The 22,898-nt window shown below is 36.4% G+C and overlaps 1 protein-coding gene across 1 annotated transcript; it reads right to left on the reverse strand.

Moving 5' to 3' along the window:
- Positions 1–791: 791 nt before the first annotated feature.
- On the reverse strand, positions 792–21,731 carry LOC127848153 (angio-associated migratory cell protein-like). Its single transcript, XM_052380453.1, has 11 exons — positions 21,557–21,731; positions 20,650–20,778; positions 16,210–16,329; positions 15,513–15,652; positions 14,149–14,293; positions 13,186–13,269; positions 10,927–11,042; positions 9,597–9,673; positions 6,404–6,494; positions 5,709–5,863; positions 792–3,274 (listed from the first exon to the last, which is right to left on the reverse strand). Exons 1-11 carry the CDS (start codon positions 21,648–21,650, stop codon positions 3,199–3,201), a joined length of 1,227 nt encoding a protein of 408 aa, XP_052236413.1. The 5' UTR covers positions 21,651–21,731; the 3' UTR covers positions 792–3,198.
- Between the last annotated feature and the right edge of the window lie 1,167 nt (positions 21,732–22,898).

Consider the following 22,898-nt stretch of genomic DNA (forward strand, 5'->3'; position numbering starts at 1 on the left):
AGTAAGCTTCCTTCATCAGGCACCAAGTATGGAATAAAAAGTAACAAGGGCTGTTTGTAAAACATGCATGCCCTCCATATGGGCTGTCAGTTTCAGTGGCAGCCATTGTGTGAATACGTTTTTTGGCACTGTGACCTTGGCCTTTGACCTAGTGACCTGAAAATCAATAGGGGTCATCTGGGAGTCATGATCAATGTACCTATGAAGTTTCATGATCCTAGGCGTAAGCTTTCTTGAGTTATCATCCAGAAACCATTTTACTGTGTCAAGTCACGGTGACCTTGACCTTAGACCTAGTGACCTGAAAATCAATAGGGGTCATCTGTGAGTCATGATAAATGTACCTATGAAATTTCATGATCCTAGGCGTAAGCGTTCTTGAGTTATCATCCGGAAACCATTTTACTGGTTCGAGTCACCGTGACCTTTGACCTAGTGACCTGAAAATCAATAGGGGTCATCTGCGAGTCATGATCAATGTTCTTATGAAATTTCATGATCCTAGGCTTAAGCGTTCTTGAGTTATCATCTAGAAACCATTTTACTGGTTCTAGTCTCTGTGACCTTGACCTTTGACCTGAAAATCAATAGGGGTCATCTGCGAGTCATGATTAATGTACCTATGAAGTTTCATGATCCTAGGCCTAAGCACTCTTGAGTTATCATCCGGAAACCATCTGGTGGACGGACCGACATGTGCAAAGCAATATACCCCCTCTTCTTCGAAGGGGGGCATAAATATAGTATTACATAGTTTATTTCATTTGTGAATCAAATAATAATAACTCATGAAGAAATACATATGTTATATTATTGCTAGTGTTCCGAAAAAACAACAACAACAAATTCACACATAACAATAAACAACACATTATGTGGAATAATACAAGAGGACACATTGAACATATTTCTATACTGGTATGATTACAATCAATCTGGTTGCACTAAGTAAAATAATAATAATTAATAATTATAAGCTGTAATAAAATTCCAATTATTGATGTTGCAACTGTCTGGTATACCCCTTGACATAAGTGAATATTTTGTTTATTTAAACATCCTATAATAATAAGGGAACTTAACACTAAAAAATTGTATTGTTTTTGTGTAAAAGTCTATTATGATTTAAATAGTATATTTAATTCAATATATGAGTGCTAATGCAATTTTCATGAATCCAAATATTTTATATATTGATTATGAGCAACTTCATTATAATTTTGACACACATACTTTTTACTTTTTTTTTTAGCATACATATTTGGTAAGGAAAAATATAAAGGAAAAAGTATTTTTTCCATATTACTTTTAGTAAACTAAGATAACAAAATCTGTGTTTTAAAATTAATCTATGAATGTTAATGTTGAGGTCTGGAAGGATCAGCACTCTTTCGTTATTTCTCTGTCAATTATTTATAAGGGTTCATATGCTCTTAACTAACAAGAAACAATCCAGGATACAATTAATTATGTTATATATTTCTGCTGCTACAAGTATTCACATGGACAGAAAACATCTCAATAAACAGTACATGGAAAATCCGCAAAGTGGACTTCTAGAATACTGATCAGCATGCTAAAGACCTAGTTTAAGAACGATTGAATGCTGCATAGGGTATTCAACTCTATTTAATTGTTAACCGTAATGTCTCCTTCTTTGTTTATCTCAGCTGACTGTGCAATCGCTGAATGAACTCATTCAAAAGAGCAGCACTCTGGCAAAATTGGGCATCAAGTGTCGTCACATTGGGCATCAAGTGTCGTCACATTGGGCATCAAGTGTCGTCACATTGGGCATCAAGTGTCGTCACATTGGGCATCAAGTGTCGTCACATTGGGCATCAAGTGTCCTCACATTGGGCATCAAGTGTCGTCACATTGGGCATCAAGGGTCGTCACTTAAGTTGCAGTATTCTGGGAAAATTGGGCATCAAGGGTCGTCACATTGGGCATCAAGGGTCGTCACATTGGGCATCAAGGGTCGTCACATTGGGCATCAAGTGTCGTCACATTGGGCATCAAGTGTCCTCACATTGGGCATCAAGTGTCCTCACATTGGGCATCAAGTGTCGTCACATTGGGCATCAAGGGTCGTCACATTGGGCATCAAGGGTCGTCACATTGGGCATCAAGGGTCGTCACATTGGGCATCAAGGGTCGTCACATTGGGCATCAAGGGTCGTCACATTGGGCATCAAGGGTCGTCACATTGGGCATCAAGGGTCGTCACATTGGGCATCAAGGGTCGTCACATTGGGCATCAAGGGTCGTCACACAGGGCATCAAGGGTCGTCACTTAAGTTGCAGCGTTCTGGGAAAATTGGGCATCAAGTGTCGTCACATTGGGCATCAAGGGTCGTCACATTGGGCATCAAGTGTCCTCACTTAAGTTTTTCCAGTCTCCACAGACTAATCAGGGATGACACTTTATGCACATGCATGAAGCCCACTCTGTACAGAACGCGGCTCAATTGAAAGATTACAATTTTCCCAGAACAGCTTAATTACAGCAGTTTAGGGATCCTAGTAATTACAACTGACAACAGGTGCCACCCAAACAATTCCCACTCTGTGACTAAAACAGGGACCCTAATTGCCAATATGTACATAGACGATATTTGTTGGATTTGGTGGAATATTGATTTTAATTCACGAGTGATCATAGAAAATATATTTTTCCTATGATCATGAGTGAATTAAAATCGATATTCCACCAAATTCAACAAATGTTCTTTTTATTTTATGCTTACAAATGATTATTTTTGTATTTTTGCCATTTGGGACAATATAATTCCCAATTGGGCACCCCAAAATGTTTCTACAAGTATTTTCAAAGGAAGCTAATTCATATCTTTTTATAAACTTTCAATGCATAGTAGTCACCCTTGGGGGTCACCATGGGGAAACCAAAGATATCTAAAAATAGTTACGGTAAAACAATGACAATAATCGATAATTTTCACTGTTATTTTTCACTGTTTGTAACAGTGACATATCAGTTTGAAATTACTGATTTTTCTCTATAAACCACCGGAAAGCATAAAATAAATAACAGTGTGATTCTCCAGACTTGGGAGGTTGGGGATGCACGGTAGCTCATCGACCTATACAAACAAGGATTTAACTTCGCCTTAACAGATGTTGTATTTTGTGATAATTGTAATTGAAGTCAAACTGCACACAATATGTCCATATATTTCATCTATCAGGGGTGTTGAGCATGAAAACCCTGGCTGTTTTGTCCTCAGAAACTGTCACCATTACATTCCCGTCCCTGAAATGTAACCAAGTTTGTTTTTGATCCGAGTTTACAATCAAGTGACTGCCTAAGCAACGGCAAAAGGCTTAACCATCAACAAGAAACATGCAAATTACACAAAACTTCTCATTTCTAACAATGAATATGTTCTTCAGATACTACTTAGTTTTTACTTCTATCTTCAGTAAGTGTGACACAGACCATGATACTAGCTTATAAGCAATTATAAACAGAAAATCTCCATGTTAGTATGTGGTAGCATTTAAATATTTCAATTTAAACTCCAATGATTGTTCTGCATTTTATAATAATGGCCATAACTTTGTCAAAATCCGACTATATACAATCATAAGTAAGGTGTTTACTTAAGGTATCTTTAAATTTTTATCTGCTTTTGGCGCGGGATAATAATTAGAATAAAATTAACATCTCCACTTTATTCAACAGGTATAACAGTACATGTATTTCAATGAAAATAGATTAATTCATATTTGGAAATTGTGAAGGAATCATAAGTGAGGTGTTTACTTAAGGTATCTATAAATGAAGTTCACTTAAAATCAATTAAATTGACCAGTCGCCAAAGTATCGATTGCTCCGCCCACATTTTTCGATCAGCCAATCAGATATCGATTTTTCACACACCCCTCAGCAACGCTTATCTGGCCGCCATTTTGTCCGACAAACAAAGCGTGTTGTACATATGGAATGGAAATTTTTTTTAAGAGTTTACACAGATTTTATATCAAATGCATGATCATTACTGTTCGATCATTATTCAAAATTGTAGGTGCTATACAAACTTTATAAAAGGTTATTATTTTATCTTTATTTCTTGAACATATGAACGAGTAATCAGAAAACAAACACAATAAATAGTTTAACCACACCAGGTGTGTGTTCTATAAAACGTGTTATACCGTTTGATGCACAATATTTTTAAGCAGTTTGGGCAACATAATAATTGCCACACGTGCTTATTAATCTCAGCGTAATTGTCGATGATTAATAAATAACAGTATGTTGCGTGGATCTCAGAATGAAGGAACATTAAGGCATTGTTAGGTACTGTTCACAAGAAAAGAAAACTATTTAATTACTTAAATGATTTCCAATTGTATATTTATTTTCTGTGGATCATAAACAAGGGAAATCATTATCAATTGTTAACTTAAATATTGTTTTAACTAAAGTAAAAACAACAAAAAGGTGATTTCAACGCGGCTTAGCCAGCTTTAATTAAAGCGACTTCAAGTGTAAAATGTACGGCTTATAATACAACAACAACATTTCTAATACAACATATATTGATACGGGGAGAAATCTGAAAATTGCAATTAACATATAAGGGCCATCTTGTTATAAATAACCAAATGCATAATATGCTAAATGTATTCAATTCGAATGTTCGTGAACAGCACCATAATACCAACATTTCATTTTTTGATAGTGAAATGTAACAGGTTCGCATTAAACATAAATGAAATAAAATGCATATTAGACTATCTGTTAATGAAACCACGAAATTATGCCTGTATTAAATTATGGTTACAATAAAAATTTAATTTATATCTAAATAAAAAAAAAAACGGTGTCTTTTTAAAGATAACACAATAAAACAAAGATCTAAACATATTTAATAAACAAAAAACCCATCATCATATGGATATGTCATTTGCATTTAATAAAAATATTTTCAAAATTATATATGAATAGCCACCGGGTTCACTGTCAGACGGTTGAATACAAGTTCAAAATCAATATGAAATAAATGCTCATTTTTACAACGGATTTTTCATCAACTCCCTATATAATATGTATAAGAAACGTTTCTGATAGTCAGTCTGCCGTTAACTCATTTATTTTGATTACGCCATTTCTCTCTAAAGTATTTATGATTGTATTAACGTTTTACAAAGCAGTTTAGTTTAGTGTGCGGCTTTAATAATTTATGTTATAGAAAAGAGCATAATACATCATTACAAATATAGAATTTCCCTCACGTAATCCGCTATAATTGCGATCTGCTTGTCGGAGTTTTCTAATCACTACACCACGTGACTATGTGGGCGGAGCGATCGATAATTTGGCGACTGGTCAATTGTTGTTCCGGTTATTGTGAGGTAAAATTTATGAGTCCTTGACTATTGAATGGACTTAAACCATTCTACCTTGTAATCTCAAAGACCAGCATTTATCAGACTACTATTACCCAAGGTCCCTGCAATATTAACGCCCAGATTGAGTGTACTTATCCATTCTACCTTGCAACATAAAACTCAGCATTTATAAGGCAAGTATAACCATACTACCTTGCAATGTCAAAGCATGTTATTGAGTAAACTAAAAGCCTTCTACCTTAAAATTTCAAGCCACTGTATTGAGTAAACTATAAGCTCACTACCTTAAAATGTCAAAGCCCAGATTGAGTTGACAATAAGCCTACTACCTTGCTATGTCAAATCCCAGTATAGAGTTGGTGTGTCCAGTCCAACTTGCAGTCATAGCCCCGCTCCTTGCGTCCCACAGCCGCACTACGCCATCCAGGCTGCTGGTGTAGATCAGGGGAGACAACCTGTCCCATAATAAACTCACTATGCCGGCCTGAGAAAGAGGAATCAAAGCACTGATGGCATAAAGTATGATGTGCAGAAAATATAAAATGAATCCAAATGAATATGAGATAAGGGGACACAATTCTCTTAAAGAAAGAACAACTCATTGTGACTGAAAGACCAAACAAATTATCAGCATTTTACTTCATTCGCTTGACTTATCTTAAATTTGCCGGAACAAAAAATGAAGCATACAATTTTGAATAGCTTTTTAGTGCTTTTTAGCCTGCATTTACAAAGAAGCCACATGACAAAAGTTTTGTTTCATTGTTTTCTCCTTTTGCAAACATATATAAAATATAATTTCTACTTTTGGAACGAACAAAAACATTTTCTCCTAAGCCCCTTCCCCTACTGGCCATAAAAGAGCCTGGCAAGAAAAAGAAATTCAATAACGTTAACAAAATATGTGACATAAAACACAAATGATAATGATTTGAACAAGAGCTGTAATAGATATTAATTGATACATCAACTGAAAAACGCAAAGTGAAATTCTTCAACGGAGCAACAAGTGTTCCAAGCTTACCTCATGCAGGCATCTATGTCTGCATATCTGAGTGTTTGTGTCCCATATGCTCAGAACACCCGACACAGTCCCAGTAGCAGCATAGCTATGTCTGCAATCAAATACAATGCAAAGTTGATAAATGAATATTCACCATCAGACTTATTTGATAAATAACCATCTTGGCAATAGAAAATCTGAACCATATGCCAAAATGCATGTAGTTTTTTCTTTTTAAATATGAACTTCAAAAAGTGAAATCTGCTTGAATATAACACTTTTTTTTAGTTAGTTTACTAATAAATTAGGGATTTTAGAGGCCACCAGCTATTTTTGCTTTAGGTAACACATAGCTTAGTACAATCATTTGTTTAAGCTGATAATATGTAATAAGCAAATATGTTGAATTAACATCCCCCTTCAATTAAACAAGAGGGCCAAGATGCCCTGGTTCGCTCACCTGAGAGGAGTCGGTTCATTCAATCTTTACCATATGTCAAACTTGATCTAGATATTGTCCAGACAAACATCCCGGTCAAGTTTCATCATTATTTCATCTGCGAGTCATGATCAATGTACCTATGAAGTTTCATGATCCTAGGCGTAAGCATTCTTGAGTTATCATCCGGAAACCATTTTTCTAAGTTGAGTCACTGTGACCTTGACAGCCATATTGTGAATACGTTTTTTGGCACTGTGACCTTGACCTTTGACCTAGTGACCTGATAATCAATAGGGGTCATCTGTGAGTCATGATCAGTATACCTATGAAGTTTCATTAACCTAGGCATAAGCGTTCTTGAGTTATCATCCAGAAACCATTTTACTATTTTAGGTCACCGTAACCTTGACCTTTGACCTAGTGACCTGAAAATCAATAGGGGTCATCTTCGAGTCATGATCAATGTACCTATGAAGTTTCATGATCCTAGGCATAAGCGTTCTTGAATTATCATCTGGAAACCATTTTACTATTTCGGGTCACTGTGACATTGACCTTTGACCTAGTGACCTGAAAATCAATAGGGGTTATCTGCCAGTCATGATCAATGTACCTATGAAGTTTCATGATCCTAGGCCTAATCGTTCTTGAGTTATCATCAGGAAACCATTTAACTATTTCAGGTCATCGTGACCTTGACCTTTGACCTAGTGACCTGAAAATCAATAGGGGTCATCTACGAGTTATGATCAATGTACCTATGAAGTTTCATGATCCTAGGCCTAAGCGTTCTTGAGTTATCATCAAGAAACCATTTTACTTTTTCGGGTCATCGTGACCTTGACCTTTGACCTGAAAATCAATAGGGGTTATCTGCGAGTCATGATCAATGTATCTATGAAGTTTCATGATCCTAGGCATAAGCGTTCTTGAGTTATCATCCGGAAACCATTTTACTGCTTTCGGTCACCGTGACCTTGACCTTTGACCTAGTGACCCGAAAATCAATAGGGGTCATCTGCGAGTCATGATCAATGTATCTGTTTAGTTTCATGATCCTAGGCATAAGTGTTCTTGAGTTATCATCTGGAAACCATTTTACTATTTCGGGTCATCGTGACCTTGACCTTTGACCTAGTGAACTGAAAATCAATAGGGGTCATCTGTGCGTCATGATCAATGTACCTATGAAGTATCATGATTCTTGGCATAAGCACTCTTGAGTTATCATCTGGAAACCATCTGGAGGACGGACGGACCGACATGAGCTAAACAATATACCCCCTCTTCTTCGAAAGGGGGGCGGGGGCATAATGAGAAAACTGCCCCCCTCCAAGCAGCCATGTTATTCAACTGACCGGAACCATTTTTGAACTCAACTCTCACATGTTCACATGTTTTCACTATATACATATAGAGAAAAATGCTCCTCCCACTGGCGGCCATGTTTTTTCACTGATCACAACCATTTTCAACCTCGTCCTAGATATCAATAAAACCAATGTTTTGACCAACTTTCATGATGATTGGGCAAAAATTGTGACTTCTAGAGTGTTTACAAGGTTTCTCTATAGCCAAATAGGGAAAACTTCCACTATATACATATAGAGAAAAATGCCCCACCCACTGGCGGCCATGTTTTTTCATCGATCTCGACCATTTTCGAGGTCGTCTGAGACATCAATTGAACCAATGTTTTGACCAACTTTCATGATGATTGGGCAAAATTGTGACTTCTAGAGTGTGTACAAGGTTTCTCTATAGCCAAATAAGGAAAACTGCCACGCCCACTGGCGGCCATGTTTTTCAACGGATCGGAACCACTTTTGAACTCAACCAAGATATCATTGAGACAAACATTTTGACAACGTTACATGAAGATTGGGCATGAAATGTGACTTCTTCAGTGTTTACAAGGTTTTTCTTTGTTTTGACCTAGTGACCTAGTTTTTGACCCGGCACAAACCAGTTTCGAACTCGGCCGAGATTTCATTTGGACAAAGCTTCTGACCAAGTTTCATGAAGATAAAACAAGAAATGTGGCCTCTAGAGTGTTTACGAGCAAATGTTAACGGACGGACATACGACAGACAAAGACCGGTCACAAAAGCTCATCTGAGCAATCAGGTGAGCTAAACATTTTGTGAAAAATGGATAGACAGCAAAATGACACAAGGACCCACAGAATGATGGACCAACGGATGGAATGACGGACAACGCTGATTCTAAATCCCTCCGCCTTTGGCACGATATAATAATAGGTGGAATGAAATAAACATTTCTAGGTTATTCAACACGTATAACAGTAGATGCATTTAAATCAAAATAGATTAATCCATATTTGGAAATTGTGATGGAAAAAATAGAAGTGCCAGAGAGTGATCTCCCTTAGAGCCACTGATTAAAAATGTCTTGATTTATTTTAATTTGGAATGGGTCTCTTTTAATAGTAGACCCAGTCTGAAGTAAGAAATCTCATCATTTTGAGGAGCTGGGACTGTGTCCTTATCAAGAATCCTTGAAAGAGGTCCCTTAATTAAACTTTGTCTGATGATTTATAATGTTACGACTTTTACTTCATGTTGGGAATACAGTATGTCCTTTTAACTTCATCCTGCTTGATATCATAATTTGCAGGTAAAAGGCAATGGGTTCCTATTATAGATAGGTCTAATGTAGGGAAATTTCATGTTGTTAATTTCAAAATGGGTTTTGTTACTCAGAAGAAGGAAAATTTTATGATTTGGGGACTTTGTATCCATATATACATACGTAGGGCAAAGAGCAACTGCTTCGACTGAGTCTTCCCCGTCTGACCCTGGGGTGGAACAGTCAAACGTAGAGAGCACCTGCAACACAAAGGATACAGAGTCTTCAAGTAAGGGCTGGTCCTACCAATTAAATCGTGGGCCTTGGACTATTCACCCTTTCAGTGCTGGAACTGAATTTTCAAGGCCTTTGCAAACAGTTTGGATCCAGATGAGACGCCACAAACTGTTTGCGATTCTGATAGTATTCTTTGAAAAAAATCGAAGAAAATGCTAAGTTTAGAAATTCAGCAGACAACATTTTAGCAGACGACAAATTTCCCAGCATGCAAAGGGTTAAGTGTACACAAATTGTGCTTGGTCCAGCTAAACTTGCATGCTTTCTTGACAGGAAGAACGTAACTGTAAGTATCTGCCTCAAAAGTAAAATGATAGTCCGTTGAAATGAAAAGGAAATGCTGCAATTCAATATTGGTATTTTAATAAATTAGACTCTTCTGAACACAAGCTTTCTGTTAACCCTTTCCCACTCAGAAGCAAAGTGAAAATGGCTATGTGCAAACAGCATAAAACCAGAACAGCCTGCGAGTAACTCACCGTCTATTCAGGTTTTATGCTGTTTGCTGCTCATCAGTATCTAAGGGTTGTGAATGAAGTCTTTAAAACTTGAATATAGTAAAAAACTTATAAAGGTCTTTAATTAAATTTAACTTAGTAAGGGACTACAAATACGTTATAATACATATATAAGTGGTAAAATCATACAGAGTGGCTATATATTTTTTTAGTCCTGGTCCAGTTGATTTATCTTGGACTTATGGACCAACAGCCCAACTATTTTGTAACTGCAAAGACTGTACATAAGACACTTGCTGCATGATACTTAAACACAGCATTTCTAAGCATATTTTCATGGATATAATAAAGTGATTCTTAAATTAGGATGGCATATGTTAAAACTGAAGCTCAAGTTTGAAACAATATGCTTTTCGATTTCAGAATGACACAAATACACCATCTTATACAGTCATGTGATCAAGCTTAAATATCCTTATTCAACCTAATATTTTCATTGATAAAAAAAATTGTTCAGTCAGAAATAAGCATAATTGAAATGACTCATTCCTGCCATAACCATACTAGTGACATCAGTTGTAATGTTTTCGTTACAGGTTGAAATATTTCAATTTGTCACTGCAATAAAAAAATGTCGTCTTTAATACACAATGTTAAAATAAAATATAAATAACTGAAAACATCAAAAATGATTTTGTAATGGAACCACTCAAATACGTTTTTTTCTCCAGAAGCATGGAGATTACTTGATAACTTACCTTGCCAGTGGCGCTGTTGATGATTTTTGAAGTGACGTCTGACGATCCAGTCATGATCACGTTATTGACCAGGTGACTATCCACACACAGTACAGTGGACTTGTGTGCATTCATACCTACAGAAAACAAGAAACCGTCGGAGACAGGTGATGCTCCCCAAAGTTTTTTTTTGTCACAATATTGCGCTACATGTATATATTCAGATAAAAGGAAACGTCTAGCTAGTAGTTGTGGGGGGGGGGGGGGGGACAAGAATTGCACTATATGTACAGTTAATGGAAAATTTCAAAAGGCCATAACTCTGTGAAAAATCATCCGACCAGAACCGGCTGATAATATGCACATCTCCTCTTGGTAGTGAAGCTTCCCATAAAGAATTCCGGTCATTAATTGCTGAGAAATAGCCCGGACAGAAATTGTGCACGGACGGACACACGCATGGACAGACGAAGCGGCGACTATATGCTTTCACCCCAGAAATTTGTTTGGGGGAGCATAACAAAGTGACGGTCATTTTCATTTCTAAGTTTTATCATTTTTGTATTCATATTTTTCAAGATCATACAGAATTCTCACTTTTTATTGGCTATACCTAGTCTAAGGCTGACCATGTATTTTTCTATACAAGGTCTGTAGCTTTTTTAATTATATACCTGTTTAATGATTTTAACAAAATACAGGTTGTATCAATCGTTGAAATAAAAAATTCCTGTATAACGCTACTCGCTGTTTTCAATTCCGTATTACCATACTAGCCGGACTACTTCCACCCATTTAATGACGTCACAATACGCGCACCGAAAATAAAAATATTTTATATTACGAGATATATTACGTAGTACATCGTGTGACGTCATTTTTGTGACGAAACACAATAGTTTTAATCTAAATTCAATGGAATTTAAGGACCTGTCAGACGTGGTGTTTTTTAACAGTAAACTATTTGTTAAAAACATCAAGTGAATTCAAAACGTATTTTGGAGTGTGTGTTTATCATGCATAAATGTATATTTCGATAGGAATACAATAAAATAGTGTGGTTTAAACTAAGTTTGGATAAAGACATGGAAGATAGAAGTGGAAGTGCATATTGTTTCAACGTTTTTGTTATAAACATCGGATTAAAGTTGTCAACTTAATTGTTATAAACATTGGATTAACGATGGCATTAAGGTAAGCGTGTCAGAAACCTGTGTTTTCCCGGTTTGAATGTTTACATGTTAATTTACATAAACTGTATTCATACGCGTCTTAAATAAACTATGGCATACCGTTTTAGTCATTGCTTTGTCAGTTTTGTTAAAGTAAAAAATACAATTGTTAACTGTTTTCGTTAGTTGTTGTATATAATAAAAGCAATATTACCCTAGTCAATTGTTCCAAGAGTTTGTATCACTCTCGTGGCTTGTGCTATTTCGCATCAAACTCGAGGCTCCGCCTCTCGTGTGATACGTCATCACACAAGCCACTCGAGTGATACAAACTCTTGGAACAATTGACTAGCGTAATATTCCGTATATATTCAGTCAGTTATATTAAATATGGCCAAGCTAACTTGAACCATGTTATTCCATTGATGCTGACCAAAAAAGGGTCCATATTTAAGATAATAATGTTACAAGATTCTAACTAAGTCAGGTCAGTGTGATACAGGGAGAAAAATTCGGGCTCAATCTAAAAGCCTGACAATATCAAACAAAGAATCGGAGCTGGAAGCCCAATTTTAAATTCATCCATGTACAAGTGTGATTTTAATTTGTTTCAAGTAAGTTGTGTTTTTTCTGGTGTTTATATGCCAATGTATTATTATATATACATAAAACTATATCATTAATACCTTACTATATATCAGGGGGAATAATAACTGTTCTGTAAAAGGTTAGGTAAAACTAATTTTACATCTTTGGTTGAAACCCGATGGCTTGGTGCTGTTTAGTCTCCTTCATCTGACGATAATGTCAGTATCCCCCTCCTCCCTCTTGTTTCGACATGCTTAACAATAGAGCTAATGACTTATTTTACCTGCCCAATTATTAACTAAGCTGTGACATCAACTGTAGCGTGGCCATAATCAAGCGTTCCATATCAATTAACAGCTTTACGGGACTCAGAGCGTGTTTGAGCCAAACAAACAAACAGTGTGAAAAATTTTACCAGGGCTGAGAAAACAGTTTGAGCCATCTGAAAATTCAACCCTAGAAAGTTCGAGCCAGACGACAGAAATTTATATAAATATATAACAATTAAAAATATATATACCTGTGATGCTGTGTTGTACAGTTGCAGACTTTAGATCCCAAATCTTAATTGAGCCGTCATCGTAGCCAACGCACATTCTCTTGCCTGCAAGGAAAAAGATCTTTAATACGTTTGTTCCTATATATGAGCACACTACATTTGTCTAGTTTAAACTTATCTATTAAGCTCAAATTCATACAAAGCCAATGGCTAATTGAAACGTTCTTGATTCTGTTTCCTGGGTAGAACCAGTACTTATAGTCTTTGAGAAAGATTTAAAGAACTCTCACAACAGTAGTGATCAAACATGTGACCTCAAGACATCAAGCAGGACATGATATCTACATTGCCCCTGCATACTTTCTTGTGTTTGACCCAGTGAGTTTTTCCCAAAAAATTCCGTCCTTTTACAGACTGTTTCCCAATGGCAAAAAGTAAACAATTTTTTCAAAATATCTGACCAAAAATTCCCCCGAAAAAAGCCAAACTATTCCAGTTAGATCATAATTGATTAATTGACTTTATTTTACAGCGATACAACATGTACTAATACACAATTACTCCAATATAACGCGGATGTCAGTGTCCAAGCCAGAAAACAGCGTATTAACGGATACAATTGAAATACTGCTATTTATCACTCTTAATCATACTGTGTCATTTTCCCAATTTTCATGTTTTATTGTGCTCTTTTTCGCAATCCAAAAGGCACAGGCTGTTAAATATATGGTAAACACATTCACTGTGACCCAGGGCTTTTTTTTCTATTTTTGTAAATCAGCCTTTGCCCACCCATTTTGTGAAAAAAACGAGTCGCGAACTGTTCAAAATTGTGAAAAAATGAGTAAAAAACTTTCTTTAATTGTGAAAATTTGAGTCGTAATTTTCTATTATTGTGAAAAGTTGAGTCGCAAAGTACTTGATATTGTGAAAAATTCAGTCGCAAATTTCCCAATTTTGTGAAAAACGGCCATGTGCCCTCACCATCTGACAGTATGCCCCCACAGGAGGCGGGACAGCCGTGGTTCTGCAGGGTCTTGCAGTCTCCGCTGGGTATCTTCCACATCCACACGTCCCCATCCACTGTGCCCAGAAACAGAACATGTGACCCTGAGTGCCATCGCATCCACTGGATGAGAAAAACAAGAGCTTATTTAAAACTCATATATTTTAGATCAATTGCGTCTCGAAAGCTGAAGGCTGTGGTAATGTGGTAGTGGTACTTCGCTTTTGTACTACAACACGTCTGTTTGGTTCGATCCTTTAATAAAACGTCTGATAAAAGTAAACAACAATAATGATGATGACGTCAACGTTAAACATACATAATTGCTGTAAATGGCGTTGACGTCACAAATACTTCAGAGGCTCATTGAAACGCTCTCCATTCCGTTTCTTCTGAAGAACCAGTGCTTGGCGTCTTTAGGGGACATGTAAAGAATGCTCTCACAGTGGGGATTGAACTTGTGACCTCCTGGCTGCTAGGCGGACACCATATCCACTACCCCATGAACTTGTGACCTCCTGGCTGCTAGACGGACACAATATCCACTACCCCACGAACTTGTGACCTCCTGGCTGCTAGGCGGACACCTTATCCACTACCCCATGAACTTGTGACCTCCTGGCTGCTAGGCGGACACCATATCCACTACCCCATGAACTTGTGACCTTGCTGCTAGGGGGACACCATATCCACTACCCCATGAACTTGTGACCTCCTGGCTGATAGGCGGACACCATATCCACTACCCCATGAGCTTAAACAAGGTTTCAACTAAATGACACTCAGAGATTTAACTTTATGTGTTTATGTTTTGAAACAATCAGAGAAAATTATATATATAAAAAATTAACAAAAGCTGTTAGAAAACAGGGAAATTTATGTTTTTGTTCTTGTCAAGAATTTCAGGCTTTTTTTACTACACTAATCCATTTCTTATTGTAGCTACAACTTATCTTGTTTTTTTCTAATTTGCAAAATATCCCACAAGACACATGACTGTGAGTGGAAAACATTTCCCTATATTTACCAAAATACAATGTACATATGCTTGCATCTCTTTCATTAAATTTGTTCTTGAGATATTAACCCTTACCAACTCAGAAGCAAAGTAAAAATGGCTATATGCTCACAGTCTGTTCAATAATAAGTTTACTAAATTTTGAGACATATTCTTAAAACAATTGTTTTGTTTTTTTGGAAACCTTCAACTGGGAATTTTTTTACTTTTAACTGGGAAGTACCATTTGGGAAAAATATCCTTTTTTTCATTCAGAATGTGTCCTTCTAAAGGCCCCAAAATTGAAAAAAAAACACTGGAAAGGTATAAGGCCTGTGGACGTACCTCTGCATCAGAGCTCTCAAACGAGAAGACCTCCTGGTGGGTCTCCACCTTCCACACCTTCACGAGTCCCGACAGATCCGCCGTGGCCACGTACACCCCGTCATGACTGAAGCCTGCGCACGTGACAGAGTCCTTGTGACCTGCAAAACAAATATAGAGCGAGTCCTTGTGTCCTGTCAAACAAATATAGACAGAGTCATTGTGTCCTGTCAAACAGTAAGAAGTGAGACAATCAAAGAAAAGCACCGCATACTTTTGGATGGTAAGTTTATTTGTACACATTCAACATTACCTCAATTGAGACAATAAAAGAAAAGCCCCAGATAATTTTGTATATGATTTTTTTTTAAGTGTCATGTAAATGAGGTCATCTCTCACTTCAACATAGTTTCAAAGTGCTATACATCAGTCACATGTAATGTCTTTCTTATTCTTCACAAGGGGCTTTAAAAAGGCCTCTCTCCAAAGGCAAAGGCCCATTCCCTACAGAAAATTTCTTCAAAATGATGCTATTTTACCAATTTTCAACTCAACCTTAGAACTTGTGCTTGCCCTTCCAAAGTTTTAACTGTATTTATCCCCTAAAATTGAAGGCTAGACCTTTATTCCAAATCAATAAAATGAACCATGAGCTTAAAAATATAGGTATTTCCTTTAACATAACGATGTGTTATATATAGTACAAACAAAGACATACCAGTGCATTCAAATAGCATCTCTCCGGACGCTATCTTCCACACATAAGCTTTATCGTCCTGTCCTCCTGTCACAGCCAGCTGACATGCCGTTGGTTCAATACTCACACAAAACACAGCATCTAAATTAAGAAGATATTACGCAATGAAACGAGCTTAATAGAAAGATGACAAATAATTAAACTTTACATAGGGCAATAACAATCAGACAAAACTATAATTGGAAATGAAGTGGGAAAGATTCACATGAACAAATGTTCATGACTAAATTGTTTGATGAAATTGGTTTCAACTTAAGTGAGGGCAATGACAAACATCTAAAATTATTAATGGCTCATGAATTGTAAAGATGGGCAGTAAAATCTCAAAGGAATGGCAGACATAATGAGTGCTTTCAAATAGAATTGTTAGTTTTTTTTATTAGAAATATGCCTTTTTTTCTACTTAAACAATAGCTATTGGTTACATGTCAGCCTCATGCACTTGTGGAGAAAGAAATCCTAACAATAAATTGAACATTTATCAACAGGTCAGGAAAAACAGTGCACCTTGTTTTGAAATCAAAGTACTGGCAGTACTGGTGTGACGATGCTTTTGAAGAGGATGGATATAAAACATCAATTTAAGTTTATCTATATCACCACAATTGTGTATGTTGATACGAACATTTGGGTACGAAACAAAATTTGGGTACGAAAATTTTGGGTACGAAAAGAAATTTGGTACGAAAAAAAATTGCGTACGAAACATTTTTGGTACGAAAAAAAGTTTAGGGGTACGGGGAAGTAGTACCCGTGGGTAACTTGACCCATTGAGCGAAACTGGGAGGCGGGTCACATTCTTGTTCATTAAGTATGGCAATACCTTCATGATGATTCTCGAAAGTAGGTATGAGCACATAGCCGGACCATGTGAGCTCATTCGTATGAGCACTTGACTATCCGAGTTCGCCCACGAACATATGGATAAGTTAACTAATAGCGAAATGACCTTATACATGTATATGCTGAAATCTAACAATCGAACGAAATATCAAACATGGTATGTACACTTAGGTGGTTGTGTAATTTCTGTTAGAATATCGTATTCAATATGTAAATTTTAAATGATTGTGCCCGCTCTTGAGTTTGTTGCCTTGTTTGAGTCTATAAGCGCCTAGGCTGCACCCAGTGTGTGTATTTGTGTTTTTCCACGGTAATGAGTTACCTCCGCGCTGAGGCTGCATAATGTTGGGACCCGGAGTGTGTCCAGCACTCCTACCTAATAAGATTAGATTGACGACAGTTGGGACGAATTTGAATGATAGCTGCAATTTCCAGCTATTTGTTTTGTACTGAAATACTTTTTAATTTCTTATATGGTCAAATGCTGCAGGGGGGGGGGGGATGAGATTATCCGGAAAAAAACACCTGTCCGGAATGGTGACCACAAAACATACAAAATATAACATTGCGCCGGGAGCGGTAATCGAACCGGTGTCGTAAAGGTGAAAAAGCGAACGTCCTTACCACTGCGCTAGCGGGACGGACAATTACGCAAAGAAATGTTGTTTTATCTATATATATCATAGCAGTGCAGCGTTTACAATTTGCAGGTTCGAAATCGTTCGCATTCTTTAGTTTTGTGATCACGTAAAAAGTTAATTTTACATGTTTTTATTCGCAATTTATTTACTAAATCGAGAACAAATATCAAACAAAATAGAGAAAATATATAGTTGTTTCATTGGTCCATAAAAATAAAATGTATGTAAAATTACTAATTTGAAATTAACGTTCTGATACACTTATTGAATCTGTTTCCCCAGGATATGCTGTTCTATTAATATTTACCTTTATCAACACGAACGACAACTCTGCTAGGAGAATGTTATCAATGAAAATCAACGAGCAATCTCCTACGCAGTGGCGAATGCCAAGGGAAGTAACTGAAAAATCGAGTTATCTCAATCGGACTGGCTCGGTCTTTTACATAGGTCGCCATTGTGAAGAATTTTTTTACTGGTTATCAAACCTTGGACGCTGCTGTTCCAGCATCGTCAAAAAAGTCCATAAAAATGTAACACATGTAATCTATCAATTTTCCAATCTTAAAACTGGACCAAGTGTTTCATAAGAAAAGTACTTTTTAACTAATAACATACACAACTAGAGCTTTGCCACAGACGTGACGTATACCCCCACATGCTGCATTGACACAGACTATTTTGCATTCTGTCTTCACAAAACAAGAGAAGCTTATTTTAGCGATTTTTAAGAATTATTATGCCATTATCATTTATGGCCATTTTGACCTTCAAACTCTTGAGTTCTTTCGCATGACACGCCATCCAATGACTGTGAACAAAATAAATGTACAGAGTCATTTTAAAATCTCACAATGAATGACATAGTTTTGGCACGGACAAGATTTTTTATGGCCATTTTTTACCTTTGAACTCAAAGTCTGACCTTGACCTTGGAGATATCGACATAATTCTTTTGTGTGACGCACCGTCCAATGATGGTGAACGAATGATTTGAAAATCTCAAAATGAACGACATAGTTATGACCTGGACAATCTCATTTATGGCCATTTTTTACCTTTGAACTCAGTGTGACCTTGGAGATATCGACGTAATTCTTTCGCACGACACGCTGTCCAATGATGGTGAACAAATGTGCAGAATGATTTAATAATCTCACAACAAACGATATAGTAATGGCCCGGACAAGATCATTTATGGCCATTTTTGACCTTTGAACTCAGTGTGACCTTGACCTTGGAGATATCGACGTAATTCTTTCTCGTGACACACCGTCCAATGATGGTGAACAAATGTGCCAAATGATTTTTAAATCTCACAATGAACGACATAGTTATTGCCCGGACAAGCTCATGTATTGCCATTTTTGACCTTTGAACTCAAAGTGTGACCTTGACCTTTAAGATATCAACGTAATTCTTTCGCGCGACACACCATCCAATGATGGTGAACAAATGTGCCACATGATTTAAAAATCTGACAATAAACGACAAAGTTATGGCCCGGACAAGCATTTTATCTTTGAACCCAAAGTGTGACCTTTGAGATATTGACGTACTTCTTTCACGCGACACACCGTCCCATGATGGTGAACAAATGTACCAAGTCATTTTAAAATCTAATGATAAATGACATAGTTATGGTCCCGACAAACTTTCTGTTTAAAACTCACTAAGTGACCCCGTGACCTAGTTTTTTTTTTGGACGATCTTTCAAAAATAAAAAAAGGAAAAAAAAAAAATCTTTGGAGGGGGTAGGGGGTGAGAGACGGGGGGGGGGGGGGGGGGGGGGGGGGTAATTTATTAGATAATGTTTAAAAAAAATTGGGGGGGGGGGGGTAGGGGGGGGGGGGGTGAGAGGGGGGTATAATATGGGGTGTGGTAAGTTATTAAATGATGTTTAAAAAAAAATTGTGGGGGGGGGAGGTTGGGGGGGGGGGGAGGGATTCTGGGTAGGGGCGTGGGGTATTGCTTGGGTGGAATCCATTGTGGTATTCAGGTAAGTGTTGTTTTGTCAAAGTAATAGTAAAATGCGATCATAAATAAAGAAGTTATGGCAATTTAAGCAAAATGTTCAATTATCTAAGTGTAAAAGGGGCCATAATTATGTCAAAATGCTTGATACAGTGGTCTGCTCTTGTTTATAGGTTGGGGTCATGTTGGTTAACAAGTATGCAACATATAAAAGCAATATGTCAAAGGATATAGGAAATATTTGGGGTAGTACGCAAACTTAAACAAAGACTTATCAATAATATGCATATTCTAAGTATAAAAGGGGCTTGATAGATTTGTCTGCTCTTGTTTATAGGTTGTGGTGATGTTGGTAAACAAGTATGCAAAATATGAAAGCAATATGTCAAGGGACAATGAAAATAAATGGGGTAGTACTCAAACTTTAACATTTGCTGCATATTCTAAGTGGAAAAGAGCCATAATTATGACAAAATGCTTGATAGAGTTGTCTGCTCTTGTTTATAGGTTGTGGTCATGTTGGTAAACAAGTATGCAAAATATGAAAGCAATATGTCAAGGGACAATGAAAATAATTGGGGTAGTACGAAAACTTTAACATTTGCACGCTAACGGAAACGGAAATGCCGACGCCGGGGTGAGTAGGATAGCTCCACTATATATATTTCATATATAATAGTCGAGCTAAAAAATCGTATAATTATTTAATCATACACAAAAGTTGAACCAATAATGCAAAGGGCTTTTTCCACAAGGGGCTTTTTTCGGACATGACGCATTTATTTTGCTCCCATTTAACACAACAGAAGTTTCAAACAAACAGAATTTTGCAGCACAAATTAAAAAATCCCACGTATATGTGTGGACATGATGCTTTTATTTAACTCCCATTTCCCATTACACAACTAACAGAACTTTGTAGCAAAAATTACAAAAGTCACACCTGTATGCTTGGTGAACACAATCTCCGCCATGTCCTTGACATCTGCCCGCCCGCCCACTGCTTCCATATCTTCCTCATCCATTTCCTCCATCTCGTCTTCCTCAGCAATATCCACATGACGAGATATACCTGTTGTAACAAAGAAACATGCAAGCAGGGATTTTTTTCCATCTTTCTGAATGGCCTTGGTCCCCCGATTTTGTGAAAAAATGAGTTGAAAACTGTTCAAAATTGTAAAAAAATGAGTTGAAAACTGTTTCAAATTAGTAGGAAACTGTTAAAACAATGTGAACAAACTTTTGAAATATTGTGTTTAGTCCTAAACTTATTTAACTTAAGAACATGTGAGTTGCATACTTCTCAAATTTTTGAAAATGGCCATTCTCTATGAAGGAAAAAACAACACTGTTAGGGTGTATATATACCATGCTGCTCATTTTGAACTAGTGTATTTTTATGTTGGAAAAGTAAATGTTGAACAAAACTTTTTTCAAACCCTAAACTACATTTATATAATTGCTTTCATATGTAAATGATTAATATCTGCGCAATACCCCTTACAGCTTAAAGTGACATGTAGATCATTTATGCAATAACAATAAAAAAAATTCTGAATCCGAGAGGTCTATACAGATCCTGATATCAAGGGCTCTGCCTTCCACTTCGGCCAGGCAAGTGCCTGGAACTTGTTTTCAGGACAGCCTACGCAAGTAGGGATCGAGTATACAAGATGCTGCAGATGTCTTTCACACTCTCTCTTTTGCCACCAGCCGACATACGTCATGCGTATGAAAAAAATCAGGGAAAAAGACCAAAGCTACCGATAAGCCCCCTTCTTCATTTGTCCGAAAATATAACATATCCGAAACAATGCATGTATGAAGATAGCACAAATAGTCAATCAAACCTCCGTTGTCATCCAACTCTATTACATGTATTACATCTTCCGGGTTTATATAGTCGTCAAAATCCTCATCCTGCCTATTTTCGTCGCCAGACATATTGAAAATGTTGTTGTGTTGTGCACGTTGTTGATTTATCACTAAACAAACGTCTATTGATAGTCGATTAAGGTTACATTCAAAAATGAAGTGTTCTTCTTCGTTTGTTCTTCTACAGAAATGTTGAACTTCACATTAAATTCTAAATGTCAAGTTCATATTTGTTACTACTGTGAATATTCAAATTTTAAGGAACTTTAATGTGACATTGGTTTGTATTTAAATGAACTGCGAAAATGGAGTCCAAGTGAACTGAATATTCAGTTTGTGTTTTTCTTTGACTTACGACTTATCAGTGTCTATATAATTTAATAAACCAAGCGTCTTAATGAATGCACTATATCATACCTAGTTTTTTTATGGATTTTAAAATTTAAAAAAATATTTTAACATTATCATTTAAATGATCATTTGATATGGACACGGGCATACTTACTACTATCTTTCCCAAAATATTAGCACGTTATATATGATATGAACAAATACTTTTCTAAATTAAGACAATAGCTAGTACTCCTGGGGAACTTTTGATATCAAAATGTTCGTCTTCTGTCGTCCATAAGTCCATGCGGTGCTTAACTGTTCTTCCAAGGACTTTCCTCCTGAACCCGTTGACAGATTACTATATAGTTTAATGTAAAAAATGTTTAATGACATAAACAAGAATTCATAAAATATTTAATATAATGAACAACATTACTGAAACATTTTCAATTTTGATTCATATATTTTACTCACAAATAAATAAGATTGCACTGTACATACCTATCAAATTATTTTAAAAAACAACAACACATTATTAAACATGTATATTTGTCAAAGGGAATTTTGGAAGCAGAGAATGAAAGATCTGCATGTGTGTACCGTTGTGGGAAATATATTGTAACAATCAAAAATGACAATTCAAAGATTATTTCATTTTTCAACTAGCGTAAGATTACAGTTTAAGTCAGAGTAAGGTGTGAATTTTCATAACTGGCTATTCAATAGCTATACAATGACTTTCTTTTATTACGTACCAATGTATCCTAGTCTGGGAAAATTGTTACAATATCAAATTATGAAATGATCTAAAATTAGCAAACTAAATGATATCCTGTGCACTTGAAAGCATTTTATTTTAAGTTTTATATCGTTTCAGTTATAGGTATAGTTATAGATCTAATGACTGTAGTCTTGGAGTGTAGCATCTGTACATATGATTAACAAGATCTATCTAAAGAAAGCTCTTAATGAAAGATATTTTGC

This window comes from Dreissena polymorpha, chromosome 10 (genome assembly GCF_020536995.1).
Source record: "Dreissena polymorpha isolate Duluth1 chromosome 10, UMN_Dpol_1.0, whole genome shotgun sequence".
NCBI classification, from domain to species: Eukaryota; Metazoa; Mollusca; class Bivalvia; order Myida; family Dreissenidae; genus Dreissena; species Dreissena polymorpha.

Coding starts and splice junctions, on each gene's coding strand:
- LOC127848153 (XM_052380453.1), bottom strand. CDS start 21,650: ATGTCTGGCGACGAAAATAGGCAGGATGAGGATTTTGACGACTATATA. Junction 16,330..20,649: donor TGTGTTCACCAAGCATACAG/GTGTGACTTTTG, acceptor TTCTTAATTTAG/ATGCTGTGTTTTGTGTGAGT. Junction 14,294..15,512: donor TTGAGAGCTCTGATGCAGAG/GTACGTCCACAG, acceptor TTTCTCATCCAG/TGGATGCGATGGCACTCAGG.